The sequence below is a fragment of the Lytechinus pictus genome, chromosome 18, assembly GCF_037042905.1.
Source record: "Lytechinus pictus isolate F3 Inbred chromosome 18, Lp3.0, whole genome shotgun sequence".
In the NCBI taxonomy this organism is placed as follows: Eukaryota; Metazoa; Echinodermata; class Echinoidea; order Temnopleuroida; family Toxopneustidae; genus Lytechinus; species Lytechinus pictus.
The window spans coordinates 16,163,025-16,187,865 of NC_087262.1; the positions used below are offsets into that span (position 1 = coordinate 16,163,025).

At 39.4% G+C, this 24,841-nt stretch overlaps 1 protein-coding gene across 2 annotated transcripts in view; it reads right to left on the bottom strand.

Annotated features, from left to right (window-relative positions):
* LOC135157555 (uncharacterized) overlaps positions 1 to 20,546 on the bottom strand; it is a 30,315-nt gene extending 9,769 nt beyond the window's left edge. Inside the window, exons 1-7 of one of the 2 annotated variants that reach the window (XM_064113558.1) lie at positions 20,075 to 20,545; positions 10,343 to 10,393; positions 5,524 to 8,773; positions 4,488 to 4,711; positions 2,101 to 2,198; positions 1,027 to 1,160; positions 106 to 162 (exon numbers count right to left, since the gene is read on the bottom strand). In XM_064113558.1, the coding sequence (XP_063969628.1) occupies positions 106 to 162; positions 1,027 to 1,160; positions 2,101 to 2,198; positions 4,488 to 4,711; positions 5,524 to 5,823 (813 nt within the window). In that variant the 5' untranslated portion in view covers positions 5,824 to 8,773; positions 10,343 to 10,393; positions 20,075 to 20,545. Of the gene's footprint in view, positions 1 to 105; positions 163 to 1,026; positions 1,161 to 2,100; positions 2,199 to 4,487; positions 4,712 to 5,523; positions 8,774 to 10,342; positions 10,394 to 20,074 lie in introns of both variants that reach the window. The other variant, XM_064113557.1, reaches the window with a different exon arrangement.
* Positions 20,547 to 24,841: the final 4,295 nt, after the last annotated feature.

Here is a 24,841-nt window from a genome sequence, read left to right on the forward strand (position 1 = left end):
CATTTAGTACATGGCCTATGGGAAAGCTGTCCTTGCCCCTTGTCATAATTTACTTACCCCTAAAGCCCTAAAGGTGTTTAATTGAATTATTTGAATCTTATTTACCTGTTCATCGCTTGATGTGGTCAGTGAAAGAAGATGTGGCAAGGCATTTCTGTCATTCTAAAAATGAAAGCAGGATTCAATTAACAACATCATAATTCAACAAGAGCATTGATGACTGTTTTGAGGAACAAAACTGAGAGCCATTTGAGAAGAGCAACATTCGTGACAAAGTTGGGTAAATTTTAAAACCTTTTGAAAAATGCAACGGTGAAATTCTCATATGGCACATAAAACTGTATGAATGTGACTCCAAATCCTAAGAATTACCAAATTGAAACCTGTAAATATCACCCATCAAATACTAGCCCATTAATATTGTTCAGAATATCAAGAGAGATGTTTTTTATGAAATGCCATAGGACCTTTTAAAAAGTAGACTAAATGAGGGGGAAAATACCCCCCACCCCCTCCCAAGAACAACATGAGAACCTAGTTAAGGCATATAAAGACCTAACAAATCCCATATCAAATCATGCAAATACATAGTTCATCAATACCAGCCTATTCATCCTCAAGTTCATATCTAATAATAAGTTCTACAATTCTTTTTTGATAAAGACTTAAATAAGTGTTTTGTAGTGTTTACACAACTTAAATTAGCTTATCTTGACAGCCAATCACAGCTCGTCATTTAGCATCCACATTCTTTCTCGGTTCTATCATATATTATCACATTCTTGCATCCTGTTCTTTCATGCGACTTTACTCTGATAAGTTCATATAAAAAAAGCCTCAGTATGTCCGTTTTCAATGCCATTTTTCAAACTTACTTGCTAAGTATAATAACATCATGTTTTCCCCAATTTCCATTTTCCCTCACGAGCGCTCAGTACTGAATATTGCATCTTTATTTCTTTCTTCATTCACATCAACGATGAACATTGTATATATTGTGACATAATTTTCAAACAGTTTACTCACCTCAATAATTGCTGCATGATTGCCGGCATGTTCTGTGATGAGATTCAACGTACGAACAGCAAGGAGCGCTATGGCCTCCGAAGCCTGCATCCCACAAAGTTTCAACACGGGTTGTAAGGCTCCGTCAGATATTGCTACCGAGAGGATATCAAAAGCATCATTAAATTACTTCAAGTTTGTTTTACAATGAGTAGACAGCAAGAGGAACTAAAGCCTCTGATGCCTGCATCCCACAGAGTTTCAACACAGGTTGTACGGCACCATCAACCATTAGATTTACTTGTAAAGCGTGGGGCGGGGGTTCTTCTTGGTTAGTTGGCAACCAGTCAATTTGACTTCTTTCGCCATCATAAATATTCTTCAAGCAAAACTAAAAATTCAAATAATGTTTTCTTTAAATTTATTTCTCATTTTTATTCTTTTCTCTCCCCTTACTCTTCCTTTTCCTTTTTCTTTATCAAGATAATTGGATTTAAAGTCGAGTAAGTGTGTCTCAAAATTAAAACCAGAGGGCCGTTTCATAAAGCTTTTCTTAAGTTAAGAGCGACTTTAAGAACGACTGGTGATCATTTCTTGTGGTAAATGGTATATTCATTGGCGATTTGGTTAAGCGTGCAAGAAAGGTTCACCAGGCATTCTTAAAGTCGCTTAACTTACGAACAGCTTTATGAAATGGCCCCCAGGGCTTTTACTGAAAATATACTATACGGGTAACGGGTACCTGGCAGGAATTTTTCACTTTAAATGCTTCTGCACCATAGTAGGCTGCGGGGCTAAAGACGGGGTAATGATATCCAAGTCCTTTGGAAGCACATAGGGATGTTACATCATAATGTGATGTGCGCTATACAAAAACTGTGTTATCATTAATATAATCATAGGTGTTAAGATGGGTAAGGTCAACACATTACATGATTTAAATGATAAACGATTCTGAAAATCCAAGAGGAATAGGACATGATACACAAGCAATGCCTTAAATTGATGTCCATTTTGTCTAATCTAAGTCTTTCATACAAAAAAGGACAAAAATTGGCAAAATTAAACAAATTAATCTTTGAAAATGGTCTTTACCTTTTGTCTTGAGATGTGGGGATTTGACGAAGATCATAAGGGCACTTATTGCATCGATGATGAGTGTTTCTTGACTTTCATCTGCTGTTGATAGGATACTGCATATATCAATGAGGGGGAGCAAGAAAACGTGCTTGAATTATTAGACTTGGGGGCCGTTTCATAAAGCTGTTCTTAAGTTAAGAGTGACTGTAAGAATGACCAGTGATCCTTTCTTGTGGTAAACGATATTCACCATTGAATTTTCAATGATGATCATGATTATTAAGCGCGTAAGAAAGGTTCACCAGTCATTCTTAAAGTCGCTCCTAACTTACAAACAGCTTTATGAAACACCCACCTGTATTCTGAATTCAGGTTTAATTCAAACTCTGGTCCAAATTTGTGGTTTAACTCAAACAGTACATGTTCAAATTATCAGCACAAATTTAACTGTCTGAGAGTCAAGCCTTGAAATAAGCGGGCGCTGAGCGCAAATTCGCGCTCATAAAGCCATCAATTGCGCCCATAAAGCCCCAAAATCATCAACATTTTGACGACCGGGCGCAAATATTTTCCAGGTAATTGCGCCCGCCGTGAGTGAGCAGTGAAGCCATATCATACAGTACATGTAATTTAAATATCTGTAAAGCCAAAATCAAGTAACTTTCAATTTACGATAAACACAGTTTAAAATTGCCAAGTGCGTCTTTTTTTCTGTACCATAAAAAGTGAGCTACGTCCGTCTTTTTTTTCCTGTAATACATGTGCGCGCGTTCTTCCGGTAGCGGTTTTTCCATTCTTCACCATGTGCAATTTCTAATCCAGTTGGGATATCACAATTCTGCGATATAGTAATTCGAATTGCACAGGAGATAAATCCCTGTTCACAGCACATACGATGTGCGAGTCTTTTATCCTCACAGTCGCCGACCTTGCTTGTCAAAACGGAGCCTTAATAATCCAAAATCACTTAGCTTATAGTTGTGAATTGTAGCTTTTTAATTTCTTTCCTGGAGAGGGGTAAATATCAGACAATAAATAATCAAACAAGGCTCCATCTAAAAAAAAATAGGAGGACGCCGTGCACTTGAGTGTGGTGTTAGCAAGCCAGTTTGAGCTCATGTTCTCTGCCAGAGCTCTGGGTGAGAATTCTATCAGTAATGGCCTAAGTGATGGTGATTTTCCGTTTGAGATAGAGTTTAGATTTCATGTTAATTTTTGAAAACTGTCAAAAAACTTTATGATTTCTTCATTGTGATGAATATTTAAGTTATTAATGAATACATTTTCACCGAATTTAGACTCTCCCAGAATGAAAGGCATTTTCTGTGGAGATCTGCGTTTTCAAATAACTTGTGAAAAACTTAAGGTACGTGAACCTACAATACATGTACATAGCCTGTGGCTATGTGTTGGAATTTGAATAGACCGAGTTATTTATTGATTTCATTTCTTCATTTCTTTAATATAATTTATATGCAATCCAAGTGCACCTCACAGTCACAATCACACACAAACACTCACCCACACCCGTGATTCTAACCATGAAAAAAAACCTTAAAAATTATTCATTTTTTTTTAAATTTATTATTTGATCTGAATTCTCTCTTTCTCCATATCTCTCTCTTTTTTTTATTTTTTTTATTTATTTATTTAGATTTTTTTTTTTGGGGGGGTTCATTGATCGTGGTTCATTAAAGATGAAAAATAAATAAGCCCATGTGTGTGTGGTTGTAAAGGGGATGTGGAGTGAGGGTGTCAAAACACTTAAACATTTAAATCTGATTTCTTAAATGTTTGAATAAGCCTAATACTTAGCATATGCTATTCATGTACTAATTAAAAAAATTGCAGGAGCTGCGCTTACTATAAACAAATTTGCGGTGTGGTTCACCGTTATATATATATTTTTTTTAATTGCCCCTGGTTTCAGAAAATTGCCCCCGGTTCCTGTAAAAAGCCTGTGAGCCGGGGGCAATTTTTAAAAAAAATTGCCCCCGGCTCACAGGTGCTTATTTCAAGGCTTGCTGAGAGTAATATTATGAAATTGTTTTCTCTGCTATTAGAGCTTGAGAATGCATTAAACATAGGAAATATGCAATGTGCACAAAATTTTGAATATTTTGTTTCCCATAATTCAAGTGCATACCCATGCCACAGATGAAGTTCAACCAGACTTCGAACTATGAGCCTTTGCTGGTAAATCAGGCATTCCCTTAGAATTATTTACACCTATCGTAGCAGCCCACGATCAATGCAGAAATCGCTGGCACAATATTTGCAAAAGGCATGGTCAATAACCAATCTGGAACTTGTCAATACAAGAATCAATTGGATATAATCAGTTCAATATCTGTGTATAGCAGGTTTCTTCACAGCATGGTTCATTGGAGACCTAGACCTACCTACAAATGGCCTTGATAGCTCCTGCATCAGCTAGCAGATGTTGCAACGGTTGATGGGTAGACATGGTATGAATCCCAGAGGCACAGGCCCTCTTGACTGGCTGGGCGTTGACCCTCGATAGATAGATCAAGGTCTGTAGGCCGCCAAGTTCAACAACCTTTCTAAGTCCTTTGGGGTCGCATACGTTCTCCAAGAGACCAGTCGATGCTTCAATTTGAAATGCCTGGTAAGAGAGAAGTGGAGGGTGTCTTGAAAAGGGGGATCAAATCTTTCATCATCTTTTTGTAAAAAAGTATAGCACCACACTGACAAAAGTTGGACATTTATTTTTTTAATAGCAATAATGATGATGATGATGATGAAGATGATGACGGTGATAGTGATGATGATGATGATAATGATGATGATGATGATAATGATGAAGTTGATGGTGATGATGATGATGATGATGATGATGATGATGATGATAATGATAATAATAATACACAGTCCTTGTATATTGCATATCACATTATAATACAACATCCCTATGCACTTCCAAAGGATTTGCATATTATTACCCTCAACTTAGCCCCAAACAATTTACAGCGAGCTAGCATTACAAGGAATACTTTTTTTACAGATAATCATTTGAAAGCCAGGAGAATTTAACAACACAAAAGCTGTGTGTCTTTTAGGATGTCTGTGACTTATTTAGGTTTAATGATATCACCGGTACCTGTCCACAAGTCACTCATATAGTCATGTAGAGAATCCCTAAGTAGGATAATAGAGAATGAGGTACTAGTATTATATTGGTGTACAGCTATGCTTATCACCTGTGACTTCTTCTACATGTATATCAATGGGCTTGAAATGCTGTCTTGTTTTGAAATGGAATAGTGATATGCATTTTTTTTTGCGGGGTTGGGGATTTACAAAAACTAAAGCTGGGCTTTGAATTAAAATATTTATGGACTATAGAATATGGGCCCAAACTTCCAAAAACCTGTATAGACCATAAGGTCGTTTCTTGAAAAATAATTTTCTACTCACTGTTGAGCCGGATCGTGCCTTGGTGACCAGCTCTGTGACGGGAAGACAGATATCACACACTCTCTCAGGGTCATGTAGGCTGAGCTGAGGGAGGGGCACCTTCTCCTTACAGCATTTGCTGCAAAGGACCCTTCCGCACATCCGGCAATGGTGCTTCCGTCTTAGCTGGGTGAACCTCTGGTTGCAGGCGATGCATATCGATGCTTCGTCATCGGACACCCATCTAAAAATTGATAATGCGTACTGACATATGACACTGAGTAATGTGTGAGCAGCATCTCCATTTGCCAAATTACCCATCAAAGAGTTTTGATAGACTTTTTATAGACATGCTAGAATCTCCTATTTGTTTAGATTAATATCTAATGCAGTCACTCTTCAAGAACAAGCCTCATGCATATATTTTGTGGAAGATTAAGATAATAATTTTGCACTTTGTAAATTACACCACAATGATTAAATATCCACCTCACTAGATGCTACGAATCATCAACGACTAGTTTGAGTTTAATATCTCATTCGGCAATTTATTTTATTGTGCCCATGCGCCCAGCCACCATGAAATCCAGACCAATAAATATTTAGTTAACTTGTTTTTATTTACAAAATTCACTATTTTGTTGTATGATTAAAACATCAATAGAATAAATGTTATCGTTATCAATTACAAATGATTTTTTGAAAATATTATTAGCCATTAAGAGCGAGATTCTATTCTGTGTCATTACGGCATTGCAATGTTCACCTTAAACCTACTGTACAAAATCTAGACAACCTGACAACTAGCTAGCATTTGGTAGCAGAATCAAGTATTCTAAAGACTTTACCTCCCCCATTGCTCTCTTTCTCTTTTATATCCTTGATAAGTACAATTCTTGCCAATATGATGGGTATATTGACTAATAATTTGTGGGTGCATTTAGTAATAAAGATCTAGCCTATTTCTATGTCATTTTCATTTCATGCTGGGGCGCTTCAACTTAAGAACAAGCTTGACTAGATCTAGGCTAAAACGCCCAGTATTCGGTCACTTAAGCCTAAGGGCAAATCAGTAATATGTAGACCAAACATCCATAAGTTCATTTTATTTGTCTTCCAAGTTTGAGTTTGAATACATGACAAACATATAAGTGTGTATGAAACAATGAGCAGAGTACATGATAAAACATACAGGTATATATAAAACAGAGTATGCAGAAAACATTGTTTTTAAATACATTATACAGCTTAAGACAGAAAAGAAATAATTTTAAAGGAAGACGAGGAGACCTAAGTGAAGCAATGCTTGTAAATTAAGGTTCCTCATTACGAATTCAAAGAACATTGGATAAACAACAAAGAAATGGCAATATAATATAATATGATAACTAAACTTCTAAAGAGAGAGGCGGGGAGAGAAGAGGGACACATTTATGTACAAAAGGGACAAAAAGGGGATATGAGGACAGAGACCAGCCAGGCCCGGGAAAGGGGGGCCCCCTGACATTACACATGCTGTCAGCTCTACAGTGTTTAAACGAAAATTGAAATCTTATTTACTGAGAAACTATGGAAGTGATTCGTAAAGCCTATTTTTCTTGTGTTATTTATCAGTTAATGCTAAATTATCAATACTTAACATCCCCCGGCAAGTGCATTCCAAAATCTGGGTCCAGTGCAAACTAGAGTGCCCAAAGTGAACTTTGTTCTTGCACGAGATATATGGAGAGTGGAAGATTGTCTAGTATTGTAATTGTGTACTTGACTATTTTTCTTAAATACCAGTGCCAGGGCTGAAGGGAGACTTCCTGAATCAAAATCATACATAAGAGATCCTAGCTGCATAAAGTAAATATCTTCCACTTTCAATAAGTGATTGTCATGAAATAAAACATTTGTATGGGCACGATAACTGACATTACATATACTTCTAATAGCTCTCTTCTGAACAATGAATAATTTTTGCAATTGCGTTTTAAGTGAGTTGCCCCAGGCAAGCACACCGTAGTTTAAGTAAGGGAACAATCAATCAATCAATTTATAAATCAATTAACAATCAATTTATTAATAAACTTATCAACATAAAGAAAAAAAAATGTTCCTCTCCCAGATTTTCAAAGAAACGAGGCAAAGAAAATATGAATTGATGCTGAAGGAAAAATTCCAGAAAAAAGGAAGAGTACTATTCAGCAATTCACTATTCAGTCACACTGCCCAGAATTTGGTCATATGACATTTTGCAGTACTTCTGTATGAATTGTATCCTAAAATTAAAATTGCAAATAGGGTCTACTACAAAAGTAAACTAAATAAAGACTAAGTAAGAGGAAAACAATGCTGTTAAAAGAAATTTGAAATACAAAGAGCAAAACATCTGTGCTCGTATCTATATAGCTAACCTCGAATTGATATAGGCCTAGGTCTAGTGCGACTGTGAGTGCACCTGACCTGGCCCACTCACACTAAAAGTAAAACTGTAGGGACAGTGATTTTCCATGATCGCACAAAATGGACGGAATTCACGGAATCGGCCTTTTGAAACGGAAAGTGGCTTTTCAAACGGAAAATCACGGAAAACATATTTTTTCTCAAAATGCACAGAATAGCAACATAAATTACTCCAGAATCCTCATCGAAATCCAAATATCAACTGAAAAAAAACACGATCTCACTTCGCTACAACAATCATGACAATCCACACATTGCACTCGAGCCCCTCCATCGCTTTATCGTATCGAAATTAGTTTACACTCACGTCTGCATAAACTACAAAGGCAGAAACACGGCCGTGCGTTGCTGCACTCTGCGTTTGGTCATAATCATGATCGCAGTATATTCAACACATACAAAATGGCGGATAGGCGAAAGTCGTCGACTGCTCAACACGATGTCCAAAACTGAAAAAGTCCCCAAATCAGCGATAAAATCTCATTTAACCATAAAATAATGCTATATGAAAGGTGAGGATGTATTCATGTTGATTATGTTTCTTTAGATAGTTTTTGTACTCGAATCTCTTCGATTAAAATCGATTTTAAAGCGTGAGCATTTTGACATCGCGACTCATTCAATGAGTCATATTGCGCATTGATTTTCCATGTAAGCGGAATAGTCACTTTTTCATGTACACAAGTCAAAGTCTATATGGGGAAACGGCATTTCCATTTTCAGACATGCTGGAACGGAATTTAAGATTTTCTGAAACGGAAAAGGCAATTTTAGAAACGGAAAATTATTGCTGTCTGTCCATGACCATGCTGTCCCTAATCACCTATGGGTACATTACCGCCGCCGTCCACAGGATAACCACTTGCACGGCACTTGCAATGCCTTTCGGGCTATATATTTTAAATTAGCAATATATATGGATTTAAGATCAGATAAGCTTTGGATATGAAACTTACAAAACGATATGAAGCCAATTTCAATTCCTCTCTGTCTTTCTGGTACTTTATATCGATGATTTTTCTTGATGTCGAAGCAGGCATGGCCCCGATTCGCTGGTTCTCTCTATACGCACAGAGAGGGCGCGCGATATTATTTAATAAACTTGCTTGTTTACGTCGTTTACGTCAGATCAGCTGTACTGCTGGCTGCGTTCTAGGTGCTCAGCATTTTTTTCACTGTTCATCGTTATTTTATGATGTAGCGCCATCAGCAATTATACGTGACATGCAACCTGTTGATTTTTGGTACAATTTCCTATTATGCGCCGGCGACTTGAATGTAGACTGTTCGATAGGAAAAATTCGCATTTCGATTGTTGTTGTTTGCGTAATTTCCACCGCAGTATGAAGGATGACTAAGGACGGATCGAACGAAGTATCGTGGTTGAGATTTGGAGGTAAGCGATAAAAACACTTTTAATAATTTTATAAATAATTTCCAATTCCTTTTTACAATGAACTTAAATCATACGATCAAGATTAACATAGTGGAAAAATATTGAAAGGTTTGGCGTGTTTTAGTCCCTCATATTCGTGTGATGAATGAAAACGTCAAAATGCACTATGAAATCACATGCGTTGTGCGAGGTTAGTATACTAACCTCGCATGTTGTGTGAGTGGTCCCTAATTCTCGCTACCCCAAATAGCGATTTCGCTGAGATCCGGGAAAATCCCTGTAACGTGCATTGCATTATGGGATAGCTTTTTCGGTATTACAACTTCCTGTTCAGAAGTCCAACGCACTGTTTTGCCATTTAGATCAACAGTGCCGTCATGCACAACAACACAACGTAGCTTTCGCTCGGAAAGTTCGTGATCACAACCCTCTCTTTCACTAACAGTTTTACAGCCTTTTCTGCTAAAGTCACTAATTCTGCCTGACGCTTTCCATTGCACGGTATTCATCTGTCAGTTAAGATTTTTTAAAGTTCCGAAACTAATTTTTATCCATTTTGTGGTCGACGAAAAATTGAACGAAATGAATGCTGAATATATTTAGTGTCTAGTTGAATACGATCGTGATGTCAGGCCGGTCGCTAAATGCAAAATTTTAAGATATTCATTATTTGTTTCGATTTTTTTGTAACCAAATAAAAACATGAATAAAAATTATTCTCACGTGAAATATATTTTTTATTTTTATTTATAATTCAAATGGAATCAAAACTGACCAAATGTAATAAAAAGTATTATACTCTGTACATATTACGCTGATTGGCATCGATTTCAGCGTGGTGGAAAACTCAGTATCGCGAACCTCGCGCGAGCATGACTCTAAACCGGAAGTGGTGATGACGACCCGACGGAGTGAAAATTATCTCGTCTCGCGCATTATGACAAATATGAGATTTTTGTTCCTATTTGGGGTAGGCCTAGGCCTAGCGAGAATTGCCTTAAAAAAATTAAAGTAAAATTAAAAACAAAAGTTTTTGTAAAATTGTAACTTGTGTAACAAAATTGCCCTAGAGTCACCCCTCCTATTGGAGAAACCCCCCTTTTAGGACAATAGAACATTCCAAGTGTATGTCTATGTAGGGTCTATGCACAGCTGTGTGCATTGGAGTATGGACTGTAGGGGTCAATGTAAAAGTGTACACATGTAGACTTCTATACAAATTGCATATTGAGGGGTCCGTGTGTATTGGACCCTGTCTGGTATAAAAGCAAGTGCAAGTCTTTGTTTTAGGAGAGTTTTTCAATAAAGTTCATGCAGTCCAGAACAAAGCCACTGCACTGCAGACATTGATTTAGTCGTTGATTGCCATGAGGCAAGTGGCCATTTTATTCTGTTGGAGAGCTAGAATCTTAATGAAGTTTTGTGCCTGCACGTCTGTCTAACGTTATTATACGTTCATCTTCAATAAATTCACAACTCTGGAACGGTATGTAAAGTGCTATTTTCGGCTCATTTTATGATGTCACGATATTGGTAGAATGTAAGAATCTGAGAAGTGAGATGATTCTGAAGTGATTACGCGTGTGTGTGTGATTTTGCATATAGCTGAGTGATAGAGATGAAATGCCCTGCCAAGCCATAAACCTTGGCGAGAACCTTGATGGTGCGTTGGTGTTAAGAGGTGTGATGCTAATTCACAATAATTGAAAGCCATTGATTCAGACACACCAATCACACATGCCATCCCCCACGTAAAACGTTACATTGGTGGCAGCGGTGGGGTATGGCAGCTTGCATTTATACTCTCTCAATCAGCAAAGTTTATGGCCATGCACAAAATATCGCTCGGGAATTGATGCAACTGGTCCATTGGAACTCGGTCATGAATATTATAAAATGCAAATGTATATAAGACTCATAAAGCTTGCCAATATACTCAATATAGCCAGTCATTGTGTATGTAAGACTCATGAACTAGCACAAATGTGTGTGAGTAATCACAAACCAGAACTTTCATGAGCAATAGCAATGAACAGTTATGAGCATTCCTCATGAACCAAGAGTTTTCTTTTGAGTATAGATAACAAGCAAGCACTAATTATGAGCATTACTTGCGAGCCATTAAAAATTATTATGTAGGGTAATACCCAGGAAAGACTGAGAGTACTTTTAGAAGAACGATACCTTACTAAATAGTAGGATTCGTAGCATAGAAATAAATCATGAATACTTAGTGATTAAAATGCTAAGGATTACAAAGGAATATTTTTAGTCTAATCTGGCAAAAGAAATTTGCATGATTGAAGCAGGATTGGTCTCTAAATAGTCGAGATTGTAAAGAAGCATAAATAAATCCTATCATTGATCAAGGGTAGTCTGTATGACAGAACAAATCGAAGGGTAATTGCGAAAGTCTGCTGTGTGTGGTACTTAAAGTAAAGCATACCCTAAACAGGATGAGTGAAAATACAGAAAGAGATCAGATAGAAGGGAGTGATGCCGAAATACTGAGACTAAGAGAAGAATTGAATCGCTCCAGAATGGAGAAAGAACTTCTAGAATGGCAAAATGAAAACTTTCAAACTAGACTAAACCAGATAGAAAGAACAATGGAAGGAATAGAGTTACACAAGCAACATGCACAAACTCCACAAAGCCCACAGAGTAAGCCTATGGTAGATCATGGAACCTCAGAGCCAAATTATGACTCTGAAATACGTTTCAAATTACCGCAGTCTATGGTAGCCAACCATGATGAAACATCAGGCTATATGTCTGGGCATATGAGTGGGGACAAAACAATCCCAATCTACATGGCAGATACACCGTGTCGTAACCTACAAGCATATCCAGCCATGCACTCCTCTTCTACCCCAGGTGCTTTGAACCAAAAAGTAGAAGTGAAAGCGAAACACACAGCCTATCATGGTCAAAATGAAAGACAAACAGTGCCCATGGGGGATGAACGCCCATATGGTCCCTCCTTAGATATGGATATAGGGCAAGATAGACACCATGATGTATTTTCCACCCATAGACAGGATGAAAAAAAAAATATAAATAAAGGAAGTATGCTACGCATACAAAGGCCACATATGATACCAGATAGGTATAATGGTACCACTGCATGGCAGGAGTATTACCAACACTTTGAAGCCTGCCGTGAAGTTAATGAATGGAGTGAGGTGGTAGCAGCCCACTTCCTTATAGCTAGCCTTAAAGGGAGTGCCCTTAGAGTTATCAGTGATTTAGACTCTCACCAGAAGAATTCTTATCATGAATTGATCAGACTGTTAGATAGGAGGTTTGGCCCTGCCCAACAAGCTGAAAACTATCTTATTGAACTTCGTCATAGAAGGCAAGGCCAAAAAGAAAGTTTACAGGAATTAGGCCAAGCAATCCATGAGTTAGCTGTGAAGGCCTATCCTGAGATTCCAGCGGTCTCTAGGGACAGACTGGAAAGGAACCATTTTATGGATGCTGTCGAGAGTCAGACAGTAAGAGAGGGGATATATCGTGCGCGACCACAGTCCCTTGATCAAGCTATTCAAGCTGCAGTGGAAACTGAGAGTTTCGAAAAAGTGGAAATGCAGCGTAGGAGTGATAAAAATAGACCAGGCCGGTTCATTCGGGCCATTGATCGAGAAACTGAAGAAAGAATGCTCAGAGTTGAAGCAGCGTTGGCTGAGCAAACCAAACAAATGGCTTCCATTGTGGAAATGCTGGCAAAGAAGCCGCACAGTCAGAAACCCAAAGCTTCCACTGTTACGCCCAATTCAGGAGAATTTGATTGTTATAACTGTGGAAAACCGGGTCATATTGCCAGACGGTGCAAAGAGCCCAGACGCAACAACAAAAAGAAACAGGAAAACGGCAGTCAGCCCACCGAAGGGTCCACGGAGAGGCTGCATCAGAATCTGGACCCCCAGACCCAGTCTCAATCAAGCCAGCAATAGATCATAAATTACTGAACATCAATATCCTGGGAAATAAACCCCAACAAGGGTTGTATGTGATATGTACAATTAGATCATTAGATTTTTCTTTCCTCATAGACACAGGATCAACTGATACAATAATAAGCTCAAGCACATACTACAGCATAAATGCTGAGCAGAGGCCTAAACTAGAAAGTTCACACATTCTAATTCAACAAGTAGATGGAACCCCATTACCAGTGATAGGTGTCGCTTGGGTTGAGATCCAAGTCGGATGGACGACACAGTCTGTCAAAGCAGTTTTTGCTGACATAAAATGTCCTGGAATCCTTGGCATGGATTATCTGTTACTGACACAGGGTAATTTGGATTTCAAAAGCTTGACGCTTAATGTAAATGGTGAAAAGATCCCTTGTACGAGCAAAACAGGGAGGCACTTTAATGTTAGAGTAGTGGTAAAAGAAACCACCACAATTCCTCCTGGACATGAAGCCATTGTTCAAGGCTGTGCAGTAAAACGGGATTGCGATATGCAAGGCCCTGCCCTAGTTGAACCAGTAGATTGGGGAGGTGAATTAGGAGAGAAAGGATTAATCCTTGGCAGAGTGCTAGTGAAGGCTGAGGAAGAAATAATACCAATGCGTATTTTAAATCCGGGAGGTCAAAAGTTAGCCTTGAAAGAAGGTACAACTGTGGGAAGAATGACTCCTGTCAGTCTGGCTGAAGAAAATACCCCTAAAAGCAATCATAAAACTGAACTACCTGAATATATGATAGAGCTATATCAGAACAGTACACAAAACGTAGATCCAAAATTTCATGAGGATATAAAGCAATGTCTGTCTGACTATCAAGATGTATTTTCCAAGGACAGTAATGACATTGGAAAGACAGAAGTAGTGAAGCATAGCATTATCACTGGGAATGCTCCACCAATCAAAGAAAGAGTAAGGAGGCAACCAGTGTGTAACCAAGAAGAAATACAGCGCCAAGTCAAAGAATTAGAGGAGAGAGGGGTAATTGAGCCTTCCGACAGCCCCTGGGCTGCTAACGTTGTGTTAGTAAAGAAAAAGGATGGCTCAAAGCGACTTTGTATTGATTACAGAGGACTGAACGCAGTGACAATAAAAGACGCTTACCCCATACCACGTATAGATGACACATTAGATGCACTGGGTGGTGCAAGATGGTTTTCCACCCTTGATTTATCATCTGGATATTGGCAAGTTGCTCTCGATGATGAGGCAAAACAAAAGTCTGCATTTGTCGTTCGAAATGGACTTTACAGCTGGAAAGTCATGCCCTTCGGTCTCACAAATGCTCCAGCTACATTCGAAAGACTCATGGAGAAGGTAATGAGAGGACTACAATGGGAGATCCTTTTGATTTACCTAGATGATGTCATTGTCTATGGTAGATCGATACCAGAAGAGATTGAACGACTCCGCATCACTTTTTCTAGATTACGTGGTGCTAATTTAAAGCTTAAACCAAGCAAGTGTCACTTGTTTCAATCTTCTGTACTGTACTTAGGCCATGTAGTCACTTCAGAGGGAGTAAGGACAGACTCTGAGAAAGTGAAAGCTATACAAGAATGGCCGAAGCCAAAATGTATGAAAGAAGTGAGAAGCTTCTTAGGCTTAGCCTCATACTATCGTAGATTCATTCGTGGGTTTGCTGAGATAGCAAGTCCCCTCCATGAGCTCACTGGGAAATCAAAACCGTTTCTGTGGTCAGATCACTGCCAGCAAGCATTTGACGAGTTGAAACTAAGGCTACAAAGTGCCCCAATCTTGGCATACCCATTGCCAGAAGGAGACTTTATCTTAGACACTGATGCGAGCGCAGAGGCCATGGGAGCAGTTTTGTCCCAAGTACAAAATGGTGAGGAAAAGGTGATAGGCTATTTCAGTAAGAAATTTAGCAAGCCTGAGAAAAACTACTGTGTCACTAGGAGGGAGCTGTTAGCAGTAGTAGTTTCCCTAAAACAGTACAGGCAGTACTTGTATGGACGTAAAGTCTATGTACGCACAGACCATGCTTCACTTCAGTGGTTGCTGAATTTCAAAAATCCAGAAGGTCAGACTGCGAGATGGCTTGAGCAAATTGCAGAATATAACCTTGTAATTCAACATCGACCAGGTAAAAAGCATGGAAATGCTGATGGTCTTTCTAGACCCAGATGTAAACAGTGTGGAAGGGAGGAAAATGCAGGCAATGCAGAGAAACCTGACCCCCTTGATAAAGAGGTTAAGAATGTCAGGGCTATTGCTGCTCAACCTACCCTTGGGTACGAAGAGTTAAGAAAAGCTCAGCTTGAAGACAAAACCCTAGAATGGATAATACGAGCCAAAGAAAAGGGAGAAGTGCGACCAGCATGGGAAACCCTTTCCCATTTACCGGCTTCAACCAAATCTTACTGGTCTCAATGGAATCAACTCGAAATTCACAACGGCGTGATTTGCAGGCGTTACGAGTCAGATGATGCGAAATCACTGAGATGGCAAATAATTTTGCCAAAGAAACTTCGGGATGAAGTACTAGCCGAGATTCACAGTGGGCCTCTTGGAGGACACTTAGGGGTGAAAAAGACCCTAGCCAAGGTGAAGGCCAGGTATTACTGGTCCGGGTTAATAGCAGATGTAAGGTCCCATTTGAGAAAATGTGACCTCTGCGAAAGGAGGAAATCGCCCCAGAAGACGCGACGGGCGCCCCTGCAACAATACAGAGTTGGAATACCAGTAGAGCGAGTCGCTATAGACTTGCTAGGCCCATTGCCTAAGAGCGCTCAAGGAAATCAATGGGTAATGGTAGTCGGGGACTATCAAACGAAATGGATGGAGGCGTATGCTCTTCCCGATGCAAAAGCCGCCACCGTTGCAAAGAAACTGGTAGAAGAATTTGTTTGCAGGTTCGGTGTTCCTCAAGAGTTGCATTCCGACCAGGGGTCAAACTTCGAGTCACAACTTTTCGCGGAAATGTGTAAAATCCTGGGCATAAATAAAACAAGGACAACAGCATATAATCCCAAGTCAGATGGACTCGTAGAAAGATTTAATCGCACTCTAATAAATGTGATAGCTATCCTAGTGGAGGAGGATGCAAATGGCAGAGAGTGGGACGAACTCCTACCCTATGCCACTAGTGCTTATCGTAGCACGCCACAAGAAGCAACAGGGGAAACCCCCAACATGTTGATGTTAGGAAGGGAGGTACGCCTACCTGTAGAACTCACTATGCCTACCATACCTGTCGAAGAAGAAATATATGGGGATTTTGCAGAAAAGCTGCGTGAAAATCTGCAAGAAGCCCATGACAGGGCAGAGAAAGTAAACAAAATAAGTGCCCGTAAACAAAAGAGGATATACGATAGACGGACCACAGACTCTGGTCTCGAAGAAGGGAAATTTGTGTGGCTATTTGACCCATCCAAGAAAAAGGGTATCTCCCCCAAGTTACAATTAAGATGGAAAGGCCCTTATCTCATAGTTTCCAAGTTATCAGATGTAGTATTCCGAATCCAAGCCACCCCCAGGTCTAAACCACAAGTAGTTCATAGTGACCGCCTCAAGCCCTATCGAGGCGAGGAATTAGTAAAGTGGGTGTGGAAGAAACCATCAGACCCCATACAAGAAGACGAAAGCCGTGAAAACGAGGTTCTCGATGATGACAATGGGCTGAGTACAGAGGAAGAAATAACTTCTAATGCAGTTGAAACAAGTGAAGAATCAAACCATATTCCTCCTTCATCCCCACTCAATGAGTCAGTAATTGTGCATAGTGACCAAGAAATTAAAGAAAGTGAAACTAATAATAGTACATCCATGTCGCCAGACCAAAATAGAAATTCCAGGTATCCAGGGCGGCGCAGACGCCCCCCAAAATACCTTAACGATTATGACATATAAAACTGCAGTAATGTACTGTATGATCAACCTTTGTTTTCGCTTTCTTTTTACACCTTCACAGATGGCTGAACAATGCCGCACACCCAAAGGAAATGTTTGCCGGATTTGCACGGCTGAATTCCAGCAGAGGTCGAAGCTGTTTGACCACCTCCACCAAGCCCATAAAATCGGATCCAGCACCAAGATATTCCGTTGCAAACATTGTCCGTACGAGACCCGCCGCTGGAATGAATTAACCCGCCACAACAACACCAAGCATCCTCGTTCCCGTTCCCGTTCCCGATCTCGGTCCAGGTCACCAATACGTCTAACTTGTCGATCCGTGGTCAAAAGGGTGACGCATGATACAGGCACCACGGAGCCAGAAAAGAAAGCCAAATATGAAATAACCAGCCCAACACTATCACTGGCGTGCACCCCCATTTATGATTCCCCACCCAGAAAAGTATCTGGCAAACCATTGGCTATGCTTCTGCAAAGCCTTTCTTCTGAATCAAAGTCAGATTCCAGCGAATCTGAAGAAGATGAGGAACACCCACATGTTTCAATCAATTTTGGAAAACCACCCACCCCAGACCTGACACCAGCTACTTCAGACACTGCCCCAGTTGTTGAAGAGGAACAAAACAGTTACGTTCCTACAGAGGTAGAGCTTACCACTGAAAATGGCGACATCCCACCCGGGAAGATTCTTGCATCTATGCAAGAGAAGAAGACCATCAAGTATTTCTACAATGGACGAGTAATTCGGCAGACTGATGTTACGGAAATCTACCCCGTCCTTTTACCGGCATCCTGGGACAAGCAAGTGGAGTGTCACCACGGATTGAAGACTGGCAAACAGAAATAACTTTTCCGGCATAAGCTAGATAATAACATGTTTTGTTACTGCGTGTTGTGAATATGGCAGTTTCTTCTCCTTCTGTCACTTTTATATTTCATTCTCCCCTATATTTTCCATACCCTCTCTCCTTTCATTCTTCATTCCACTCTGTTTGCCATATTCACAAGGTTAATTTTATACGTCATAAGTTTTATAATTACTATAGGCTTATAACTATGTAGATATTCTTCATTTCCTGTCTGCTCTATTATCTTTTTATCCCTTCCTCAATTTCTATCCACTTTATTGACACATTGCGAAAACAAAGAGAAGGGTATTCTTTTATAGTGTTATCATATTTCTTCGACAAGATGATCGATGTTCCTTATGTATATTTCTTTTAACATAATGTTATGTGACTTCACCCAATTATGTTTTGATCGAGTTAGAAAAGTAGTTTGGACATTCCAGAGCAGGTATATGGTATTTTTTTGTTTTAGAATTGTCTTTGATACATGTATAATTCAAGTTTAAGCATTTGAACTTTATAAAGTGTGCTATGTATTCATGTGTAATGTAAATGGCATTGTTCTTGTACAGGGGTACTCTTTTATTTTTCTCCTAAATTAATTTCTTTCTCTATCACCTGTCATTTTGACTTGTCTTTTCCAGTTATTTCTGTTCCTCCTGAAGCTATCCGTATCTAAACTTTACTCCTTGCTTTGTTTATTTCTCTGTCATACTATCTTTGCTCATTTCTATCTGTTGACTATCTGTCCCAGTACCTCCTGACGGTTCTCTGACTTTGTTGTCAGCTCGAGTGATGTATGTTATTATAATACACTGTAATGATTCTCTCTCCAGCATGGTCGAGTCATATACTGTATTACTGGTTTTTATAAGCTGCCTGAGGTTTTAAACGTTAGTTGCATTTCGATACAATTAGATTGAGGTGTTCAGATATATTCATATTATGTAAATCTTTAACTATTTTTTTTTGCTGAGTTATATTGTTCTAATGTAAGTGTACATTTACATGTTGTTACTGTTAAGGTTGAAAAATGTATCAGGGATATTATGCCAAAACTTTTGCTGAATACTTGCAATACCAAAGCCAAAATATGTGCCTTTGATATATTTTTATGTGCTACATACGTTAAGAAAGGAAAAGTACTTATTTTTGTTTACGCCTTATGCCTTGACTTATATATCCGAAGTTGTACAAATGTAAATAGTTCTTCTACCATACTTTGTTTAAGGAAAAGAAATTATCCGTTCTCAATTTTGTTTCTATTTTTTTAATATATATTTTTGAAACTAGGAAGTTTCAAGCTAGGTGAGGGGTTATGTAACAAAATTGCCCTAGAGTCACCCCTCCTATTGGAGAAACCCCCCTTTTAGGACAATAGAACATTCCAAGTGTATGTCTATGTAGGGTCTATGCACAGCTGTGTGCATTGGAGTATGGACTGTAGGGGTCAATGTAAAAGTGTACACATGTAGACTTCTATACAAATTGCATATTGAGGGGTCCGTGTGTATTGGACCCTGTCTGGTATAAAAGCAAGTGCAAGTCTTTGTTTTAGGAGAGTTTTTCAATAAAGTTCATGCAGTCCAGAACAAAGCCACTGCACTGCAGACATTGATTTAGTCGTTGATTGCCATGAGGCAAGTGGCCATTTTATTCTGTTGGAGAGCTAGAATCTTAATGAAGTTTTGTGCCTGCACGTCTGTCTAACGTTATTATACGTTCATCTTCAATAAATTCACAACTCTGGAACGGTATGTAAAGTGCTATTTTCGGCTCATTTTATGATGTCACGATATTGGTAGAATGTAAGAATCTGAGAAGTGAGATGATTCTGAAGTGATTACGCGTGTGTGTGTGATTTTGCATATAGCTGAGTGATAGAGATGAAATGCCCTGCCAAGCCATAAACCTTGGCGAGAACCTTGATGGTGCGTTGGTGTTAAGAGGTGTGATGCTAATTCACAATAATTGAAAGCCATTGATTCAGACACACCAATCACACATGCCATCCCCCACGTAAAACGTTACACTTGTATAGTTGTAACTAGGTTATTTTAATAGTATACTAATCTCGCACCATGAACTGCATTTGGCAGTGGATTTCTAACTAGTAGTGGGTCGCTCGTGTTTACACACGACTTATGGCGTGATTTTTTTGTGCGCGGCGGCATGTATTAAACTGGCCTGGCCTGGCCCCTCCCCTTAATAAGTTTGGTACTTTCCAACACGACAATCAATAGTTGGGACTAAGATCAAACTCAAAGTAATAATAAAACTTTGGCCTCTGTCACGTCGGCAACTTACTTTGCTTTGGCAAGGCGAAATGGACTTTCAGAATACACATCAGGGCTGCCCTCTGTCTGAGCTGGATAAATTTCGATGCCTTCTATTTTGATCGTTCCCATTATGATTTTTTAATTAAAATTTGTGCGATCATTCGACCTCCGACCGACTTCGGCACAAACCAAAACAACGACTAATCTCCTCTTTCACGAAGGTTTCGTGAAGAGAGATGACGTCATTGTTTTTTTCTTTACGTTTTTCTTTTCATAAAAAAAATGACAAAGTAAATTAATAAAAATCTATATAAACAAAACAAGTATTCAGAGGATAAGAATATTAGAGAACCTACATAAAGAGTGACAGAGAAAGGAGGGATTCGAAAGTGAAAGCCGGGGTACACGAGGTGGAGGTACGCCCCCGCCCCCCCCCCCCTCGGATCCGGGGGCGCGGCCGGGCCCTCGATCCCTGATGACGGAAGGTGAAAAAAGGCATCAATTTACATCCATCAAAGGCGGGGGGGGGGGGCAATACTGAAACCAGTGGCCTATCTTTCGTTTATATAGGGGGCAACAATAAGGGCAATTAAGTTCCCTTGATATAGGCAATTACGTCTGAGAAAAAAGAAATTAAGGAGGAATTGCATCCCCTCCTGATTCCCATTTGATGTTGCAATGCATTAAACTATCTGAAGAAGCATATAAGTGGATAAAGTGTAAATTTGTAACACTGTCACTTTGATTCCTCGATCTCTGAATCACATTTTTTTTACTAGCTCCTATATACTTTTTTATGGCATGATATGATCGGATCATGAGTTCAAGGGCGTCCCGGGGGGGGGGGGCACTTCCATTGACGAGTGGATACCATATGCGCGTGACCCCCATACTAAATGATCTGTTTTTCAAGATAGAGTGCATACATGCGTAACGTAATAGGGGTGTCAAAATAATGGAACTACATTCGTGTTTATACGGTCCAATTTGCGAGGGTATAAAAAACTGAAATACTTTATAAAGATGTACTTTTTGCCCCAACGATTTGACCGAGGCCCGGGGGGGGGGGCACTTCCATTCACGAATGGATACCATGCGCGACCATGGGGTCTCGAAAAGCACCCTAAACACGTAATTTCCATATTCTGAAAATGCACCCCTTAACAAGTATTGGCGTGTGAAACCATACCCTTAACAAGTATTGGAAACAAAACGACACTCTTGGCAAATATTCCCTGAAATGAACCCCTAAACAAGTACAGGAATGTTTTATTGTTACGGGTCCTTCGGTCGTCGGCTTTACCTTATTTGGTTTAGTACGACCCCACCTTCTACACCTCGCGCAAATCGGACTCTAAACACGAAGTGTTGGGGCAAAATGGACATCCTTTATAAAACATTTTAATTTTGTTTTATCATTCCCGCAAATTCGACCCTAAACACGTAATTTTCCTGGCGAAATAGACACCCTTTTTTCATTATTTTTGTGTTTTTGACACCCTTATCACGTTACGTACGTAACGTGCCCTATCGTGAAAAGGACATCCTTTTTACGTGTTTTTTTGGTCACGCATGGTATCCACTCGTCAATGTAAGTGGCCCCCCCCCCGGGGACCGAGGTGTGTGGGGTGGTATAAGAAAAGCCGATATATGTCCGTGATCACGTCCGTGAGACCGTGACACAATTGTTTAGGGGGTCAATTCATATATAGTGCATGCATGCTGTGGTAACATGCAGTGTTTCCAATACTTGTTAACCCTAAAAGGACTGGGGGGGGGCATGATGCCCCCGGCCCCCTCGACGCTTCGCCCGGCGCTTCGCGCGATATTTCCGAAACGCAAAAAGAATATATAGCCCTGCAAAATTTTAAGACTTTTTTCTTTGAAGTCTCGAGCAACTTTTGAGACCAAATTCGCGGCATACAGGTATATAATATACCATCGCGACGTCATGTGACTTTTTACGAGGCAATGCCGAAAATGGCTCATTTTTATACCTTATCAAGTTTATGTACAAATTAGTCTATGCGGGAGATGAAATTCATAAAAGGGTTATTATTTTTCGTTCTAATTGGACTGCTTAATTAATTAGGGTTTAATTTAGTTGTTACATGGTCTGTAATAGTTTTTTTCCATTGAAAAAAAACAATGAAAAACAAAGAACTTACATAAGAAATTCTAAAAACAAAGAAATTCATAACTGAAGGAAAAAATTCTTTGTGGAAACCTTTAAATTTAAAATATTAAAAAGATGACAACTGCAAAAAGAGAGTATGTTAAAAATATGCAAATATGTTTTTCGATCGTGACATTTGCATAGTTCATTCATAATAATTAAAAAAAAAATTATTTTCAGAATTTTTTTTATATTAGCTTGTATAGTTTATGTGGTAAAGAATGAGCGTGCCAAATTTCGGCGCGATCGCGCGAACGGCGGCCGAGATGAGGGGGCATCATGCCCCCCTCCCCCAGTCCTCAATACATCTCAAATAGCCCAGTCCTTTTAGGGTTAGGGTTTCACACGCCAATATATTTTGTTAAAGGAATGGTCCAGGCTGAAATTATTCATATCTAAATAAATAAAGTAAAATTCACAGAGCAAAATGCTGAAATTTTTTTTGGATAACAAATAACAAAGTTATTGAATTTTAAAGTATATCAATATTTTGTGAAAACAGTTATATGCACATGCATCGTCATAAATATTAATTAGGTGATGGGCTGATTATGTCATGGGTGCGGCGTGGTCTAGTGGTTCTAGCTGACTCTCGCCTTTGAAACAGAGGGTCGTGTGTTCGAATCGTATAGCCATGGCGTATTTTCCTTCAGCAAGAAATTTATACACACTGTGCTGCACTCGACCCAGGTGAGGTGAATGGGTACCCGGCAGGAGTAATTCCTTGCATGCACTGAGCGCCGGTGATGGTAGCTCGAGCTAAAGCCGGGGTAATAATAGCAGCGCTTTGTATCCTCTGGCAAAAAGCGCTCTGTAAATCCAGCTATTATTATTATTATATCCCCACTTTCCCTTTTCCTGTTACATGAAATCATAATTATTTCATTTTTTCATACATGTGTAAATGATGTGCCTATCCATTTTGAGATGAAATATTAAGTTGCGGCAATAAATAACTAATGCACTAATCATTCGTCAATCCAATTGTTATAGTTAACTGGTAGTAAAATTTTCAAAAAAACACCCCTAATTCCATATAATAAAATACAAAAGAACGGGTCGTGTGGTCCAGTGGTTAGAGCATTGTACTCATAATCGCAAGGTTGTGGGTTCGAATCCCAACTCTGCCATTGTCTCCACTTTGATAAAAAGGCCCAAGAGTGATGCTGTCGTCTATTACGTCAGCCTCTATGACTGATTAACCTAGATGTAACATGTTTCCAAGGTAATTGGTTATATACCAGCTTGGCGTTTACCAGCAAAAAATGCTGTCCTGTCGAGTTCCTACGGGAGTTACCACAAACAGAAAACAAAACAGAAACAAGTGGGGATATGACAATATCAGCCCACCTAATGAATATTCATGAAGACATGCCTATAATATATATAAAACTGTTTCACCGGAATAATGCAAATCTTTAAAATTCAATAACTTCTTATTTGTTATCCGATTTTTTTTACTCTATATTTATTGAGATATAAATATGTCCAGCCTGGACCATCCCTTTAAGGGATCCATTTTCAGAACATGGAAAATACTTGTTTAGGGTGCTTTTCGAAACCCCATATGGTCGCACGCATGGTATCCACTCGTCAATGGAAATGCCCCCCCCCCCCGAAAGGCGTATAGGCTGGGGGCGGGGGGGGGGGGGTGCATGCACGCGTGCACTCTAGCTCCCGCTGATCGAGGCAGAGGAGTTTCGACACTCACGGCAAGCAAAACGAAATTTGTACCCCTTCTTCTTTCAGCAGCTGCCTTTTCCAAACGTTAATTCCACCTCCCCAGCTAGATGTAGTCTGTATATATAGGCACAGACCCTGATTGAAACTTTGGTCAACGAGTATGTCTCCACGCAAAGACTAGCAGATACAAAACTTGCTGTTTCAATTCAGGCCTTCAATACACAAGGCATGAGTAGGCTGCAATTCAGACCCAGGATGTGCACGGCCTCCATGATGCTCAAATTAACCAGCCTAGAATAATTGGAGTTGCAGCATATCCACGTGCACCCTACCAACAAAAAGTTGTTTTGAGTAAGAAATAAAACATTCATAACGCTGAGAATTTCATTTGAAACTTAAATGACCAACAAAAAAATCTTTTTGATTTAGTCCCGGGGGGGCCACTTCCATTCACGAGTGGATACCATGCGCGACCATGGGGTCTCGAAAAGCACCCTAAACACGTAATTTCCATATTCTGAAAATGCACCCCTTAACAAGTATTGGCGTGTGAAACCCTACCCTTAACAAGTATTGGAAAGAAAACGATACTCTTGGCAAATATTCCCTGAAATGAACCCCTAAACAAGTACATGAATGTTTTATTGTTACGGGTCCTTC